General features: G+C 42.4%; 1 protein-coding gene across 1 annotated transcript in view; it reads left to right on the plus strand.

Annotated features, from left to right (window-relative positions):
* Positions 1-575: 575 nt before the first annotated feature.
* gas6 (growth arrest-specific 6) overlaps positions 576-18,701 on the plus strand; it is a 56,580-nt gene continuing 38,454 nt past the window's right edge. Inside the window, exons 1-6 of the mRNA XM_060898660.1 lie at positions 576-863; positions 1,087-1,247; positions 10,464-10,488; positions 10,626-10,682; positions 11,526-11,648; positions 15,876-15,995. Coding sequence (XP_060754643.1) covers positions 791-863; positions 1,087-1,247; positions 10,464-10,488; positions 10,626-10,682; positions 11,526-11,648; positions 15,876-15,995 — 559 coding nt within the window. The 5' untranslated portion in view covers positions 576-790. The remainder of the gene's footprint in view (positions 864-1,086; positions 1,248-10,463; positions 10,489-10,625; positions 10,683-11,525; positions 11,649-15,875; positions 15,996-18,701) is intronic.

Genomic DNA, 18,701 nt, shown 5'->3' on the forward strand with positions numbered 1-18,701 from the left:
CAGATAATGAGATGAGAGGTGTAGATATGGGGTGGCACGGTGGTGTAGTGGTTAGCGCTGTTGCCTCACGGCAAGAAGGTCCGGATTTGAGCCCCGTGGCTGGCGAGGGCCTTTCTGTGCAGAGTTTGCATGTTGTCCGTGTGGGTTTCCTCCACATGCAGGTTAGGTCAACTGGCGACTCTAAATTGACTGTTGGTGTGAATGGTTGTCTGTGTCTATGTGTCAGCCCTGTGATGACCTGGCGACTTGTCCAGGGTGTACCCCGCCTTTCGCCCGTAGTCAGCTGGGATAGGCTCCAGCTCGCCTGCGACCCTGTAGGACAGGATAAAGTGGCTAGAGATAATGAGATGAGATGAGGTGTAGATTTCAGGTGGGGGTATATCATAAAGTACCTACTGCTTAGCATTACTAACACACACACACACACACACTTCTAATGCACTGCAGTGTGTGTGTGAGGTAAATTGTGCACGTGAGCTCTTTCCTGACTGAGAGAGAGAGAGGGAAAAAAAAAATCTGCATTGAGGAATGGACCTCCCTGCGCGTGCAGCAAACTTTCCACCAATCAGAGTTCAGCATCGAGAGAGAGAGAGTGAGTGTCAGACTCTCTCTCTCTCTGTGTGAGTGAGTGAAAGAGAAGGAGAGAGAGAAAGAGAGAGAAGGTCGGTTGGTGTGCTCGGCTCTGTGGTATTTTGTCTGAGCTGAATGTAGAGAGAACGCTGTGGCTCCTCGGTTTGCTGTAACGGATAAACACACAGAAGCTTCCCGAGTTTGCCGCAGAGCCTGAGCCATGTCTCTGACCCCGGGGCAGCTTCTGTCGGGCTCCATGTTAATCCTGCTGTTGGTCGGCAGCTCCTCGGAGTGTAAGTAAACAAACACGAAAGCGAGCTGTGATGTTATTCTTAGTGTTAGTGTTGCTGTAACCTGCAGCCGGAGCTAACACTCAGTGCTGTGAATGTGAAGGACAGAGACCGAGCTGCTCAGCTAACTTCACTTCACTGCACTTCACCTCTCTCTCTCTCTCTCTCTCTCACACACTTTCACGGTGCTGTGTTCAGTAACTGCTGTGCACTCGGTGTTTCACAGTGTCCTTATCGCCTGAAGAAGCCAACCAGTTCCTCAGGAGACACCGGAGAGCGAACCAGGTTTTTGAGGAAACCAAGCAAGGGCATTTGGAGAGGGAGTGTGTGGAGGAGAGGTGCACTAAAGAGGAGGCGAGAGAAGTGTTTGAAAACGACCCTGAAACGGTACAGCTTTGGTTTGTTTGTTTATATAACATTAGCATTGTTGAGTTCTTGTCCTTGGCCATCATGACCTCGCAAAACGCTCAAGTGTCGTGATTGATTTAAATCCGTGTGCTTCTGCTAACCGTGTAGCTTATTCGTAGGATCCGTTAGATTCGATCAGAAACGAGTCGATTCCTCGATTCGAGTTGTTTCTGTGCGTTTTAAACACACACACACACACACACACACGAGACGCAGGATTTTTAAATAAAAAAGTAGCAGAGATTGATTATGCATTTTGATTTGATTTTAATATTGTGCTGTTTTTTAATACAAGATACCCTTCTGGCCTGTACTGTCTTTTTTTTATTTTGTGGAATCGAATTTAATTTGAATCAGAGTCGAGTCTGATTCCCTCCCTATATATATGATGTATGTTTTAAACACACACAGATGACACAGGATTTTAACATTTAAAAAGTAGTAGAGATTGATTATGCATTTGATTGATTTAATATTGCACTTTTTTTTTTAAATACAAGATATTGTGGAATCGACTCCACAATTTGAATCAGAGTCGAGTCTGATTCCCTCCCTATATATATGATGTATGTTTTAAATACACAACAGATGACACAGGATTTTAAAATTTAAAAAGTAGCAGAGATTGATTGATTGATTATGCATTTGATTGATTTAATATTGCACTTTTTTTTTTTAATACAAGATATTGTGGAATCGACTCCACAATTTGAATCAGAGTCGAGTCTGATTCCCTCCCTATATATATGATGTATGTTTTAAATACACAACAGATGACACAGGATTTTAAAATTTAAAAAGTAGCAGAGATTGATTGATTGATTATGCATTTGATTGATTTAATATTGCACTTTTTTTTTTTTAATACAAGATATTGTGGAATCGACTCCACAATTTGAATCAGAGTCGAGTCTGATTCCCTCCCTATATAAAACGCGCACAGATGACACAGGATTTTAAAATTAAAAAAGTAGGAAAGATGGATTATGCATTTGATTGATTTTAATATTGCACTTTTTTTTTAAATACAAGATACCCTTCTGGCCTGCACTGTCTTTTTTTATTTTGTGGAATCGACTCCTCAATTTGAATCAGAGTCGAGTCTGATCCCCCCCCCCCCCCAATATGTTTTAAACACACAATGGCACAGGATTTTAAAATTAAAAAAGTAGGAAAGCTGGATTATGCATTTGATTTGATTTAATACTGCACTTTTTTTTTTTTTAATACAAGATTTTGTGGAATCGACTCTGCAATTTGAATCAGAGTCAAGTCTGATTCCCTCTCTATATATAATATGAGGTGTTTAGAATGACTGACAGCTCTGGCTTTTTTTTTTTTTTTAAATCCGAAAAGATGCTTGTCAGAGAGTGTTAACAATCCTGCACCCTATTTTCTATGCCCTAGTTTTATAATCACTAGCGATTTGATTTGTAACCCTGAATATATATTTGCTTTCCAGATATATGGAAAGCAATAGGTTTATTTATTTATTTACTTTACCAGGGGATACATATTGCCTATAGGCATTTTTCAAATAGATGAGGTTACTAAATGAAGGTTCCATCTGTTTTGGCGTATCACTACAGTGACGTGGCTGGTCTGACGGCTTCAGCCATCAAAGTGTCTAGGGAACGTTGCAGTAGTGTTTTCCCGTTGCCTTCTACTGGATTATTATAGAGGTTTTCTCCTCTCAACCATTCACACTCATGGACAATTTAGAGCCACCGGTTAACTTAAGTGTGGGAGAACATGCAAACTTGTCACAGAAAGGCCCCCGTTGGCCGCTGGGCTTGAACCTGGAACCTTCTTGCCGTGAGGCAACAGTGCTTACCACTACACCAGTGTGCCGCCCAAATAAAGATTAGAATACTCCTAAGGTACTTTGCTGATTGTATGGAGCGATTTCAGGCATACTCTGTGTCTTAAACTTCATTACGACATTTCCTGTGCATATTTTCCCCTCAGTGTTTCCATATACACCTAGCCTAGGCTCAGTATTCTGACATTGTACAGGGAGCCAATATTATTTGTAAACTTTCTCTCTATTCCTGCAGACGGTGCTACTAGACGGCACGTGTGATTTTTATGGCTATCTATATGCACTTTTTTGAAAAATATTGAATGCCTGTAAGCTCTAAACGGCGTCTTGAGTCAAGAAAGTGAGCACGTAGGTGATTTATGTAAACAAATCACTGTCTAATGTCTGTGACATTAGTGATTGTCCCAGAGCAGCCACTTAAAATAACGGTGATGACGGAGTCACTCGGGAATGTCTTCATCTCAGATATGTTCCTTCTGGGCGTCCTGTTACACGAGCACTCGTGTCTGTTGCGCTGTTCTCCCCACTCCGTGCATATGAATGTATTATACCTGCTTTCATTCTGCGAGATGCCAAGTGCTATTATTAGACTGGGTTTAATTAGTGAATTTTTTTTTATTTTTTATTTTTTTTTTTTTATGCACCAGTGGGCCCTTTGAAGGGAGAATAAAGGGGCCCAGGCAACTGAGTGTGCACTATATACAAGGAAGTAGAAATGAAATAAGAAGGAAAAGATAGAGTGGTGGCGGCACGGTGGTGTAGTGGTTAGCGCTGTCGCCTCACAGCAAGAAGGTCCTGGGTTCGAGCCCCGGGGACGGCGAGGGCCTTTCTGTGTGGAGTTTGCATGTTCTCCCCGTGTCCGCGTGGGTTTCCTCCGGGTGCTCCGGTTTCCCCTACAGTCCAAAGACATGCAGGTTAGGTTAACTGGTGACTCTAAATTGAGCGTAGGTGTGAATGTGAGTGTGAATGGTTGTCTGTGTCTATGTGTCAGCCCTGTGATGACCTGGCGACTTGTCCAGGGTGTACCCCGCCTTTCACCCGTAGTCAGCTGGGATAGGCTCCAGCTTGCCTGCGACCCTGTAGAAGGATAAAGCGGCTAGAGATGAGATGAAGATAGAGTGGTGGCCATCCTTAATGCTGTGACCCTATGTGTATATGTGCAGGGGTTCAGTGCTCTGTGTGACCATCGCTCATGGTGTCCAAGTGGAGATATGTGTATTATTCATGGTGCAGTTGTGGAATCTGTATCTGACTCAGCAGAATTGTGACTCGGCAGCTTTCAGACTGCAGCAGCTATACAACTGAACTGATTAACCTGCAGCTGCAGAATGAAGCACACACACTCAGTAATGTGCTCTTAGTCGTGTGCACCTCCTTATCTGTCGTTGTTGCCGTGTATACACACACACAATCTGTAAAGAGAGCAGAACTGTAGATAATGTCAGATTGTTTTGACAGCCTTACGCAGCGTCACAACATTTCTGTCCAGAGTTGCATTAATTTTTCACCGAGATTCTTGTCTTGATGATGGGAGAGTCGAGTCACTCTGTAAAGCCTTCTCCAGCACATCCCAAAGACTTTAAATTGGGTTAAGGTCAGGACTCTGGTGCTTAATTCTTGTGTGAAAATGATTCGTCATGCTCCCTGAACCACTGTTTCACAATTTGAGACTGATGAATCCTGGCATTGTCATCCTCGAATATTCCTGTGCCATCAGGGAAGGAAAAAAAAACATTAAATGTGATAATCTGGTCATTCAGCAGGGTTTTTTCTAGAAAAATTTAGTATGAGGGCGCTCACCATGGCGAGGGAGTGAAGCGACGGGGGGGGGGGGATGGTGCCGGTTGTCTGTCCCCCCCCCTTCCGCCGTGTGAAGCCTTTGAAAAATTGAGGCTACAATGGGATATTCTGAGGCTATCTGAGAGGGAAATTGTAACAAATTGTCTGTCAACATTGAAAAAGAAAGAAGTAATCTAATTCTACCCCGGACAGTCTTTGGCTTTCTTCCGTTTCATGCCGCGGGATGACATCTTTAAATGCCCAAGTGTCAACAAAAACAACTCGCGAAGTACTTCTGTCAAAAGCTCCCGCGCCGGTGGGTGAAAGGTCATTCAGTCTCAAGAAATCTCGCTCTACAAGTCAGCTGACCTTGTATGTAACCCATGTCAAATCTCGCAAGAGAAGCCGCAACAAGTAAACAACTAAACAACATGGCGCCTCAGTCTGGAAAACGCCAATTCGGGTTGTTTTTGCACCGTCTGGCGGTGTATCTACTATGATTGGAATATTTTTGGAGCAGTTATAACGTGTTTGATGATCAGACACATTGTCACTTGGTGTTGCTGGGATGTTTTCACGGAGAAAAGCTCGTTTTGAGAAAGATTGCATGTTGTGCAGTAGCATATAAGCGCATGGCCTAAGTGTGACTTGGGGTTCAATCGGCATTTCGGTAAGAGGGTGCAGCGCCCCTGTTCCCCAGTTTAGACGAAAGCCTGATTCAGGTCGTCAGCTGACTTCATTTTATTGCCACATAATGTTCCTGAGCCTCGACCTGATCAACTGAATCAACCCCAGATCATAACGCTGCCTCCAGAGGCTTTACAGGGGCCACTATACATAATGGGTGCATCGCTTCATGCGCTTCCCTTCTTACCCTGACACACCCATCACTCAGGAGTCAGGTCAATCTGGACTCATCGGACCACATGACCTTCTTTCATTACTCCAGAGTCTAATCTTTATGCTCCCAAGCAAAGTTGAAGCCTTTTCCCCTGATTAGTCTCACTAACAAGTGGTTTTCTTCTGGCCACACAGCTGTTTAGTCTCAATCCTGTGAGTTCTTGTAGCACTGCGAGTGTGGGAATGCTCTTAACTTCACTATTAAACATAGCCATGAGGTCTACTGTTGAAATTATTGACCAAGTCTTGATAGTTAGTTGAGAATTTTTTTTTTTTCCGACCATATTTCTTCCATGAAGTTGATGGCTCGCCACTATCTTTCAGGGTATTAGACTAATAATGCGTTGGACAGTTCTTAACCCAATTCCAGTCATTTCAGTTATCTTTGCTTTACGCAGGTCATTAATTTGACCCTTCTGAAACACAGTAACATCTTTTCCATGAGCACGGGATACGTCTTCCGACATGTTTGTTTCAGAAATGCGAAGCTACTCACTGCATCAGTTTGGGTTAAAAGAACTGTTGCCAGCTGAAACACATTCATCACTGCACTAATTATCCAATCAAAGGCTCCTATGTGTTTGCTTATTTAAATCCAGATGGCAACTTTTTTTCTGGCCATATATTTAAGTTTTTCCATGAAATCGAGTCATATATGAGCTGATGAGGTGCATAGCGCTGAGTTGGCTATAAGTCATGTATGACGAGATTGAGTGATTGGATTCTATCCACATTCACTGGATTTTGAGAAACGGAACATTTTTATTTTTAGCAAATTCGATAAAGGGCGGCACGGTGGTGTAGTGGTTAGCGCTGTCGCCTCACAGCAAGAAGGTCCGGGTTCGAGCCCCATGGCCGGCGAGGGCCTTTCTGTGCGGAGTTTGCATGTTCTCCCCGTGTCCGCGTGGGTTTCCTCCGGGTGCTCCGGTTTCCCCCACAGTCCAAAGACATGCAGGTTAGGTTAACTGGTGACTCTAAATTGACCGTAGGTGTGAATGTGAGTGTGAATGGTTGTCTGTGTCTATGTGTCAGCCCTGTGATGGCCTGGCGACTTGTCCAGGGTGTACCCCGCCTTTCACCCGTAGTCAGCTGTTTCTACAAAACATCTGACAAAATAATTTCCACTTATAATCTAAACAAACTGGCGAAATGGCAGGAGCAATTTGCGAAAAGCACGATAATAATTCTTGAAAAATTAAAAAAAAGATACGTTCTTACCATCAAATACTTTTTTTATTTCTTTTTTTTTTGTGTGCGTGCATTTTTTGGGGTTTTGTTTTCGAGTAGAGTTTTTATTTTGTCCTCGGTTGGTTCAGTTCACTGAGCTCTATGTAAAAATCTAGAGAGCTCATAGGCTCGTCAGAGTAAAGTCATCTGGCCGCCATCTTACCACTCTCATCGTGGAGCGGAACGGTCATTTAGGCTACTGGAAGCTATACAAAACTGAAAAAGTTATTTGTGTAGTTGGTGAGAGAAATTACAAGAAAAATGCCTGCTTGTGCAGCATTGAACTGTACAAACAGTCAAGTCAAAGGTTGTGGACGGACATTTCACCTAGTGTGTGATCATTTTTACACGTGTGTGTGCACAGTGCCATTTGCATGGACCCCCTATGGACCCTTTTCACGTGACGTCACGACAAACGCGGCCGCCATTTTGGACGTGTACTACCAGTAGTTTACCACAGCCAGCATTGAGGAACGGCAGCAAAGAAAGTGTTTATTTTCAGCAAGACTTCCATCATGCCACTATATTGTTGTGCACCTGGATGTAGTAACCATCAACAAACAAGGCAAGGGTTATCATTTTATCGGATCCCGGTAGATGCTGACCGACGGAGAAGATGGATAGCGGCATACCAGCGCTTGTGTAATGACCACTTTGTTGGAGGTAAGACGAATAAAATTAGCCAGAAAAGGCATTACATTGCTGTTAACATTCCATTCTAGTTTACTGTAATTATGATCCGGCAGCTATTTACACCGGATCCAGTGTAAATAGCCGCCGGAGCCAACGTCCGAGGTTCCGGAGCGCGCTTGCTCGCGGCCCGGCCGGACGTTGGCTCTGGCAGCTATTTACACTGGATCCGGTGTAAATAGCTGCCGGATCATAATTACAGTAAACTAGTAAATAGTTTTCTGCATCTCGCTCCTTTTTCTTTCATGTTTGTTGCCTTCAAACCGATTTGAGCCGAAGTCCACTACATGTCCAAAATGGCGGTCGCGTTTACGAAGGTCACGTGACTGAAAAGGGTCCATAGTGTTTTATGATGGCTTGCAGGAGCAAAAAGGAAAAAAACAATAACAAAAAACGCAGAAAATCTGTCTCCTCGTCTTGTGTATTTTTGTTGAAAATCTGACCTTGATATCTGGGATGAACACTGTGACTGTCAGATTTTTGATGGAAATGTCCCAGACTGCATCAAAGCCAAAGTCTAGACGTTTGATATTGAATGTGAGAGCTCAAGCTCGACAGCTCAAATTCAGAAATAAAAATGAATGGAGTAAATTTAGCCTCAGGAGCCTAAATGAAGGAAGGACCATAGACTGAGGCAGAACTGGTAGTGAGGCATACAAATAGAGGGAGAGAGATGTTATTGTTCTAGTTTGGTCGGAGTTATTTTCATGTACCTAAGGCTAAGCACAGCTGACAGTGTAGATCATCTACACGTCACACCCACTTTCACAAATTGATAAAATGGGCATGATCGTCTGTTTTAACTGCATGATTTGAGTTTAAATCGAGTGCAAATATATTGACAAGTACTCTTAAATCAGGGTTGGTCATATTTCCTGGTCAACGCCATATTTCATGGACGGTGTCTGATAGATATGATTTCCTGTACGAGGAAAAATTGAAATAATCTCAGTAAACATAATTATAGTACTAAAAGAGCCGTTCAAAAAAATTTACCAGAGACTGGACTGTAAAGGGGAAAAAACCAAAACAAAACCCAATAACAACGAAGTGGCGCACTATAAAGATACGTAAGGAATGTGGGTAAAGTTGAGAAAATAAGAGGAGGTAATGAAAGGGGGGGAAAGTCAGGAAATGCTTTTCTTGGGACAAATTTAATCAGATACGACGGTTTAACACGATGTGAGTAAGATGGTGGCCAGATGGCTTCATTCGTCTATACAGCAGGGAATAGGCTATGAGCTCTCCAGATTTTTTACATAGAGCTCAGTGGTTCATTAACACGTGCTGCCAGTTTCTTGTCTTTTTTTTTTGGCAGTTGGCAAACCGACTTAAAAGTGCATTACCGCCAACGACTGGGCTGAAGTGTGGAACAGGAGATATTGGGCGTGGCTGGGGGACGACAACTATACATTCTTTTAGCTATTTTTGTTTCTTTTGAATACTTGATGACAAAGTGATGTATCTGACTTGATGCGCTCCACCATTTTGTTTTTCCTCTACTCACGGTATACGAGCTGATATCCTAGTAGTAGAGTCAGGGTGCACAATTGCTCATATCCAGTAAATAAATAAATATAATATATAATGTGCGTATGTATGTATAAATATACAGTATGTGATTTTATTTTATTGCCACCCTTTATAAAGTTTAGTTAAAAATCATTATGGAAAAAAAAATCCACTTTTTGGTGAAGTCGCTTCATCTCCCACTGAAAACATGAGAAAAATCCAACCTTTAATTGAAATAAAATTTATGAGAAAAACAAATCCCTCATCAAGAAATAATTATTTTTCCAAAAAAAAAAAAAGTGCTACTATTATTGGCACCCCTGGAAAATATAGTGAACGCAGTGTAATGGTGGATTTTTTTTTTCTTTTTTCCCCCAAACCCTTTTTATTAATCTTTACAAGGGGTGCCAATAATTGTGGAGGGTGCAGTTTATATGGATAGACAGGATGATGATGATGATGATGATGCCTCAAAAAAGTCTCAAGGAAGACAGTTGTGCAGCTTGGCCACACCCCATACCGCTGCAGGGTTTGATCAGTTTCCAGAGACGCACATTTTGCACACTGTAATAAGTCTGGTTCCCGACACAAACGGATGAAAAGATCTTCAGGCCCAACATGTTCTGACAGGACAGTGAGATTAAAGGCAACTTCAGAGCAAAAGTGGTTGCATCACATCTTCCAGCTCCAGTGTTGCTCAGAGTGTGGGAGTTACAGTGGAACTGGGAATAATTTCTCTAACCGGAAATCTACGCTGGATTGCATTTGTAGTACCTCAAAGCATGTCTTTTCAAACCGATTAAAGCAATGTAGATTTAGTAACACTTGGCTTAATATGTTTTGTTTAAACTACTTTCTAATGCCCGAGCGGCATAAGAACGCATGATTGCTCTCGTTAATCATATCACGAATATGCAGTTTGAAAATGTCTTCCTGCTATCCTGAATAACTAGTTGGAAATCTGTCACCGGCCAGCACAAGAGGGGTTCAATATCGCACTCTCTCTGATGATTTGCATCATATTAGCACGAACCAAACTTCTCAATATACCACGTTAATCGCAGGTTGTTGTTTTGTCCCATCACTCTAATCTGTTAATTTTTTTTTTTTTTTGGGTAAAATCACTAATGTTACGTTTCTCTTTACCATGTTCGATGAGCTCACAAACTGGGCTTGGTTAGAAGACTCTGTAAAAATTGTTTTATAAATAAATAACGAGTTTGTGAAGATGGTGTCTAATCACTGCTCTTGCTATCCTTTTTCAGGACTATTTCTACCCCAAGTATTTGGGTAAGTTCTGAAATATGGGGGGGGGGAAACCCCTCTATTTGTCTAAACCTCAAACGAGACATTCGTAGATTATGCAGTTTAATCAAGCTTGTGTCGGAAGGTGCTTAAGCATAAATGGTGTCCCCCTGTGTCTTCAGCATGTGTGGAGAGATTTACAGACAAGAAGAAGGAAGACCTGGTCACCTGCGTCCACAGTGAGTGATGCTGTTTGTGTTCTCTGTTTGTCCGTCTCACTATTTATAAATAGTTTAAGAGGAACACAGTGCTCCGTGGCTTCTTGGTGTACTGTATGTGTGTTGCTAGAGCACTGCATTGCAGTGGTTTTTGAAGGAGCAGATAAGACACTCGGAACGAAGGCACATGTCTGTGTCTAGTCTGCAGCCTTGGTAGTGTACGCTTGTTAGATAAATGCGGGTATCTCGGTGCTTCTGGGTCGCGTGTGCGTACGCAAGCACATGACGTGATATGAGCTGGTAGCACTGATGCATTCTGGAGGCTCGTCCTTCGCCATAGGCTTCCGCTGACTCAGAGGCAGCAATGTGCCAACTCAGAATCCTTTCTTCCTATTGGTCCGTCCGTCCAGGAGCCCTGAGTCAGTAACAGTGATGCTGCGACTCTGCAGTACTCTCTCTGGCATGCCCTCTCTCTCTTTAACTCTCATGCTCTCTCATGCACTCCCACTCTTCATCCTATTCCACACGCTTTCTCAGCTCTGCCCAGACATGTCTGGACTTGGTGTAGTGAGTAGTGATACTTTGCAGCGTCAGCAGGCAGATCAGGGACTCCAGCTTTGTGCGAAAGGAAACTGAAAGACGATATTAAGCATTTCATAAACTAAGATGCAGCTGTGAAGGGAACTGTATGTGGTGGATGTTTTGGTTATTAAATAACTCGTGAGAATGAAGGGAGGGAAAATGAAAAGCAGGGATTTAGATCCATATTTGTGTTTTGACCCTGAATAATCAATCGAACATTCTGTCCTCTGGCCAAATTTCTTTCTCTCTCTCTCTCTCTCTCGCTCATTTTTCCCCTCTCAGACATTCCAAACCAGTGCTCCCCCAATCCTTGTCATCACATGGGGACGGTGCGCTGTGAGGACAAAAAGGGTGCGTTCCAGTGCCACTGTTTCACAGGTTGGACTGGTCTCAGCTGTGAGAAAGGTAAGACTCCTCAGTCATCTTTACGTACAGCACTGTTCGGCATTAAAATGACATCTGCCCCCAGAAATTCTACTGAACTACAGCACCAATTTTAGTGCTCATCGAATCCCTTTAGAGAATTAGAAAGGTCTATTATTAGATGCAGGTGGATTGGGAGGAGTGCCTGCTGCGTCCTCTTCTGCCACTCTGATTTGGCATGACTGCACATATTTCCTCTCGTCCTCTAAGGCGTCCCTTCTCCTCTTTTACAAGCTCGTGAGCAAATGGTCATGATGTTTGTGTTTTAAGTAGTAATAACAAAATTGTTCTATGCCCTTTGGCATGGTAGCTGTCTGACACTTGGGCATGCTGAATGAATAAAAGAAACGGGTAGAGGAAGAAGAATTAAATTAGCAAAAGGAAAAGTGAAAAAGGTATGGTTTCTGCTGAGACTTAAAATAGTGCTGATGAATTGTGCACGTCTCCACTGTATGTGTGAAAGCTCATGGCTACACTGTTCTGTGAACGGTTCCTTTTTTTTTCCGTCTGATGTGCCGTTAAATCAGGAATAAGTTGTACTTAAAGGGGAACAGAGGGCAATATATAGAGTAAATATACATTAACGAACCTTATTCAAGACTTACAAAAGTTTTTTTGTTCTAAGGTTGGAAAGTTATAGTGTTTTTTGAAAGTAGCTCGAGCAAACTATTTCCGCAGTTTGAACAGCCCGCCATGATGTTAATTTTATCCAATCAGAATGCACGTTCATTTTCTCTGCGTAACACTCATGACGTATGTATGTGCCCAGTTGTGTTGGCTCATTGAGGTTGGGACTAGCACGTGTGAATCAGAAAGTAGGATGAATTGTAAGTGATCGGCTACACAATGCCACAGTGTGTTGCTTTCGGGTGTAATAACAGGACCGATGGAAAGCATAACGATCCTCTTTTCACTCGTTTCCGCTGAAAAACACCAAGCGAGTTCGAGCTTTCTTCTCTTCTTTCGTCATCACCGGAGTCGAGAGTACCTCTCCTAGGTTCAAACTGGTACCCTTCTAAGCCATAGCCTGCTTGCAGTGTGTCTTGCGGGATCTCTTCGTATGATTCGACAGAGCTGTCGCTTTCACTTGATGCGCTCGACGCCATGATTACACGCTTCTCTCCTAGTGCAGTGGGTAGGGCTGACGTCACGGTCTTTTAAAAGTGGCGACTCTTGTGCCGTTTAGCGTACCGACTATTATATTTACAATTACCAAGATATTTCGTTGTTTTCTAGTATATAAATTTGATAGAATACTTAAGAATACGTTACTTTGTCACATCAGCAACTGTATATATTATATTTGGTACCCCTTTAACTACAGTGAACCAGTGTGCTCTGTATGTAAAAAATATTCAGCTATCGTTGCAAGCCATTTGGTTTTGATGAAACGGATTCAGCTCTGCAGTGGAATATTGTGATCTAGGGCTGGGTAATATATCGAGATCTTGTCACGATATCCTTTTCCAAGATAATTTTGGTACTTGTGGAACACCATCCAATTTGTTAAATGGATGCCAGTTTAGTTTTGAATCACCTTTTTTTTTTTTTTTTCTCCTTAGTTTCTATTTTGTTTGAAGCACACTATATGGTCAGAAGTGTGTGGTTATCTGACCATCACACCCATATGTGCTTGTTGAACATCCCTTTCCAAAGTATGGGAATTACTATGGCGTTAGTCCCCCTTTCCTCTTATAAATGTTCTGGGAACGTTTTCCACTAGAATTTGGAGCGTGACTGGCTATTGGGGGCCCATTCAGCCATAAGGGCATTAGTGATGTTGGGTGAGGAGGTCTGGGGTGCACTCAGTGTTCCAGTTCACCTTAAAGGTCTCAGTGGGGTTGAGGTCAGGGCTTTGTGCAGGACACAAGTTCTTCAACTCCAGCATTGGTGAAACTTTGTGCGCAGGTGCATTGTCATGCTGGAACAAGTTTGGGCCTCTTGGTCCTCGTGAAGGGAAATCTTGGCATTGCAAAGGCGTCCTATACAATTGTGCGCTTCCAACTGTAGCAAAAGTTTGCGGAAGAACCTTCTATGGGTGTGATGGGCAGGTGTCTGCAAACATTTGGCCATATAGTGTATACATTATGGGTATTTTGAGGCATAGAAATTCGTAACAAGAAGGACTAGAGCATACATGTCAACCTTTGGTCAATCAAACCTGTATAACCAACCTCCAAAATCCGTATTTCCCTTATAAAATCCGTATAAGATGCAAATTAAAATAATTTACCTAAAATTTGAATGATAATTAACAGTGATGTATCCCAGTTACTTTTTATTCAATATTAATAACAATAAACCTTCAGAATGAATACAAAGCTCCAATGTTTGACAAAAACACAGTGTTATCAGCGTAGTTACGAAGGAAATACTTCGTTGTTTGGAGACAGGTTTCACCGAGCGGCTATTATGCGCGAGACTTCATATTAGCCACAAAGTCAGGAAAATCTGTTCGTAAAATTACGTTATAATGACCAAATACAATGAAAAGTATTTTTCCAGTCTCACCTGTGAAAGGTAATCCCATGTGATCTCGTTTGGACGGTAAACCTGTTGGTACAGTTAAAGGAATACGCCACCCCCAAGTGAAATTGAGTCAGTCCCTGCAGTCCCTAGAGTTGGATGAGTGAGCCAAAGCGTTTTGTAGCCGACCCAGCCATTGTCCTGATCTGGAAACGCAGGCGCAAAGACACCACGCAGCACCTGAAAACCCTGGTTTCCCTGGTAACACTGGTGTATTGACGGAAGTTGAGGGGTTTCAGGTGCTGCGTGGCGTCTTTGCGCCTGCAGCGGTGCTTTGCCTGTGCTGTGGCCGAAAAAAATAGTTCCATATATAAGTTGGTCTAGTAAATCCCTTTGTGTTAATTTGCATTGATATGTGTACTCGATGTGAATGTACAGGTCATGAGAAATAATTATAAAAAATTTTGAGTTATTTGATTCACTTTTGCAACGACAATGCTAGCTGGACACGCCGGATTACAGCGACTACGCTAAGCTAAAGCTAACCGGGACGTTTCCAGATCAGGACAATGGCTGGGTCAGCTACAAAACGCTTTGGCTCACTCATCCAACTCTAGGGACTGCAGGGACTGACTCAATTTCACTTGGGGGTGGCGTACTCCTTTAAACGCAGCACATGAATGAGGCATCTTTATTCTCGGCTACTGTCTATGTAGACGCTATACCAGATACGGTTGAAGAATCTCCACTTTGCCACATCCAATATGGCGGCGAGGATGACGTATGATTCTACGCAGAAGGCGGCGTCTATGTTTATATGTCTATGACTTCACGGTTGGCGGGATTCTCGCAATGCGGTGTGCGCATGATCAAAAGTGGAACGAAGTCTCGCTACCACAAGATAACGCGCGATTTCATAAGACTCTTTACTGGCTGTCTGTGGTGTACAGTACGTTTGTAAATGTCGTGCGCTCTTTTATCATCGTGGGAACTGATTATAGCTCTAAATAAATATTGAAGTTTTTTTAAAGAATCCGTATAACTTTATTTATACGCCCGTATACTACGTTTATTGAATCAAATCCGTATAAAATACGGACATTCCGTATAGGTTGACATGTATGCTAGAGTTATGCCAGTGCATTTGTCATGGAGTTGGAAAGAAATCCAGTTACTGACTGGTGTATCGCTGGATTTTTCACCGTTATATTACTTGCGCATGTGAACCTATTGGGTAATTTTGTTAAATATCAGGTTATTTTGCACATGCAAACACCTTCATAGTCCCGTGTAGCAACACTGCTGCAGCTCTGAGTCAGCTGTCGGAAAGAAGAGAGAAATTCTGTCCCAAACACACAGAGCGAAGGGATTATCTGCAGTGCACACATCCACTATGACTCATTCACCTACAAGTGTGGAATGATAAGTAGATGAAAACAGGAGGGAAAAGATGTGAGAAAAAGGAGCTGGAGCTCAGCTGTGGAAAAGCACGTCATTGCTGCAGTCATTTACGTGTTACGGTTGCATTAAAATCACCCGAGGAAGTTACTTTCTGCTCTTTCAGTTGAGGGGAAAATGTGAGGTGGGGGGAGAAAACACTGAGCTAATGTGTCACAGAGTCTTCTTGTAGTCCAACCCATTCAGTTTGACCATGGTATTCAAATCTGATTGGTTTAGTAAAATCCCACCCATGTTTTTGTGACTGACTCATTTTCGTTCACTGTCTCCTTCTCTGACTGGCAGATGTAAATGAATGCAGTAAAGAAAACGGGAACTGTGATCATGAGTGCAGTAATACAGTGGGGAGTTACCACTGTTCCTGTCGGGACGGTTACAGGCTGTCCGGCCACCACCGCTGTCTGGGTAAGTTAGAGAGAGTAAGATAAAACCCACTCGGAACACAGTACTAAGAGTGAAAATAAAAAGCTGCAAACACACTTCTGTTCCCACAACAAGCTAATCACGTTTATTTACCAGAAACCTTTAATTTATGAGTTCTCCATTCTGATTGGTCAGTAGGTTTTGATTTAATTTTCCATAACAGCAGTTCTGGAAGTTGCACGTAAACCGGTTTTGACCAGGGATTTTAATAGGTTTTTGAACAGGAATTTACTGGGATTCAATTATCCTGTACAGCAGACCTGGGCATTTTACGGCCCGCGGGCCCCATCTGGCCCTTTGGTTCATTTTGACCGGCCCGCGTAAGGTTAATTAGAAATTACAAAATAAACGTATTTTCTAATTTTACCTCATGCATGGACTGAATGTGCATTGCTTTTATTTTGAAGTTGTGTTCAACAAAAACGCACTGCGCGCGACATGAAAATGACATGAAATCCCACAAAACCTAATCCCCCGATAACTACTTCCGTAATTTGTCCAGACCAACCACAAACTTGTACGTCATCCTTCAAACCATCCAGCCAATCACATCGTGTGACATCACCAGCAGGTGCCGGAGCCGATCTCCGGCGAAAAGCACCAAATGAGGTGATTAAACTACAAATGTGGGCATCATTATTATAATATGATGTATCTTGCTTGATATTTGGAGTAGAAAGACAATATTGTGATGTCTTTATTGTGTTTTGGGGTGAATGTGACTGAAAAAAAATGGTACATTCACATTTTGTTAACCATTGTTTTGGGAAATTTGATTGAATAAATGACATTTTTTGCAAGGCAACCTCGTTTTTTCCATACTCTTACCAGTCTTAGCAGCTTGTAAAAACAATGTTATTTATTGCTTTATATAAAGAAATACAATTAATATTATGCAGAATTTAGTTCCGCCTTTTGGTCCGGCCCTCCACAAAATTTTCTGTTTCTCATGTGGCCCCATGGAAAAAATAATTGCCCACTCCTGCTGTACAGGGTTGCAGGCGAGCTGGAGCCTATCCCAGCTGACTACGGGCGAAAGGCGGGGTACACCCTGGACAAGTCGCCAGGTCATCACAGGGCTGACACATAGACACAGACAACCATTCACACTCACATTCACACCTACGGTCAATTTAGAGTCACCAGTTAACCTAACCTGCATGTCTTTGGACTGTGGGGGAAACCGGAGCACCCGGAGGAAACCCACACGGACACGGGGAGAACATGCAAACTCCACACAGAAAGGCCCTCGCCGGCCACGGGGCTCGAACCCGGACCTTCTTGCTGTGAGGCGACAGTGCTAACCACTACACCACCGTGCCACTCGTGACTGAAATAGACAAGTGATTTAAACTTAACAGCGTAATCCGTATAAAAGTGCAGAAACTCATATCAAATTACATGCTTTGAAGCCAGAGGTGGACAGAGTACCCAACTTCTTCATGACTTCAGTCAAAGTACAGATCCCACTGATCAAATGTGACTCCGATACAAGTGAAAGTTGTCCAGTCAAATTTTTACTTAAGTTAAAGTCCTGAAGTACTTGCTTTTAAAAATACTTAAGTATTAAGAGTACATTTTCTGTCAACGCATTGTTGTATCATTGCCACAACGCTTACAAAACCTAATGCCGTTACCAAAAACAGAAACATGAATTCACAAAATGAACGCATGCTGTGCATCATGGTGGTTTAACATTAAGCTAGCTAGTCAGTGAAGCTCCACCTGACATGCTAGCAAACTCTTTTCAAACTCAAAATCATATTGGGTAGCTAACGCTACTAGAAAAGAAACATTTCTACATTGTTTATTTGGCAAGATTATGCTAAACATATTTCTGAAAGGACTTCACATAAGTTAACGTTATTCGTGTTCGCATAACTGTTTTTACATGCAAATTAACAGTGTTCAAGTTAGCTAGCTATGTGTTAACGTTAGCCATGGACAAGGCTACGGCAACTTGGCGGGCAAATCCATAGAAAGTCATTTGACTAACCAGACTGCATAGCTATTGCAACGTTATCGCTAGCTCTAAAAGCACAGACAACTTCGTTACAAGCTTTCTCTTGGAGTAAAACGTTTATATCCCTCAATATGCTTCCGCAGGTTGGACGGCGAGTTTTTGTAGGCCGTGATGTGGTTCGTTTTCGGCAAACAAAGCAAACATTTAAAACGAAATCAATCTTTAATCCTTTCAGAAAACTGAAACATGGGTTCTGGGTAAAGCCATGAGTGCGTTCATTCCCCAGAAGAACCGCCTCCTTCCATTCTGTCATCAACTGATCGTGTTAAATAACTCTGCTGAGAAATCACTGAACTTGATTTTATACAGTCTATGGACGTGACGTGACCCGAGTGATTACTGATCGGCTGCCTCAGTGTCACCTGCGAAAAATCCAATCGTGTTTTAGAAAAGAAAAGAAAAAAAACATCCACTTTCAAAGCTGCTTCATAGTAACGAGTAACGAGGACCTTGATAGAAATGTAGTGGAGTGAAAAGTACGATGTTTGTCTTTCAAATGTAGTGAAGTTAAAGTCATAAGTTTCCAAAAAAAATACTCAAGTAAAGTACAGATACTCGGTGTATTTAAGTACGGTACTCAAGTAAATGTACTTCGTTATTGTCCACCTCTGTTTGAAGCCGATCACTTGAAGTTCTCATTAGCTAATCTTTTTATGTGTAAATTT

The sequence above is a fragment of the Neoarius graeffei genome, chromosome 18 (assembly GCF_027579695.1).
Source record: "Neoarius graeffei isolate fNeoGra1 chromosome 18, fNeoGra1.pri, whole genome shotgun sequence".
Taxonomy (NCBI): domain Eukaryota; kingdom Metazoa; phylum Chordata; class Actinopteri; order Siluriformes; family Ariidae; genus Neoarius; species Neoarius graeffei.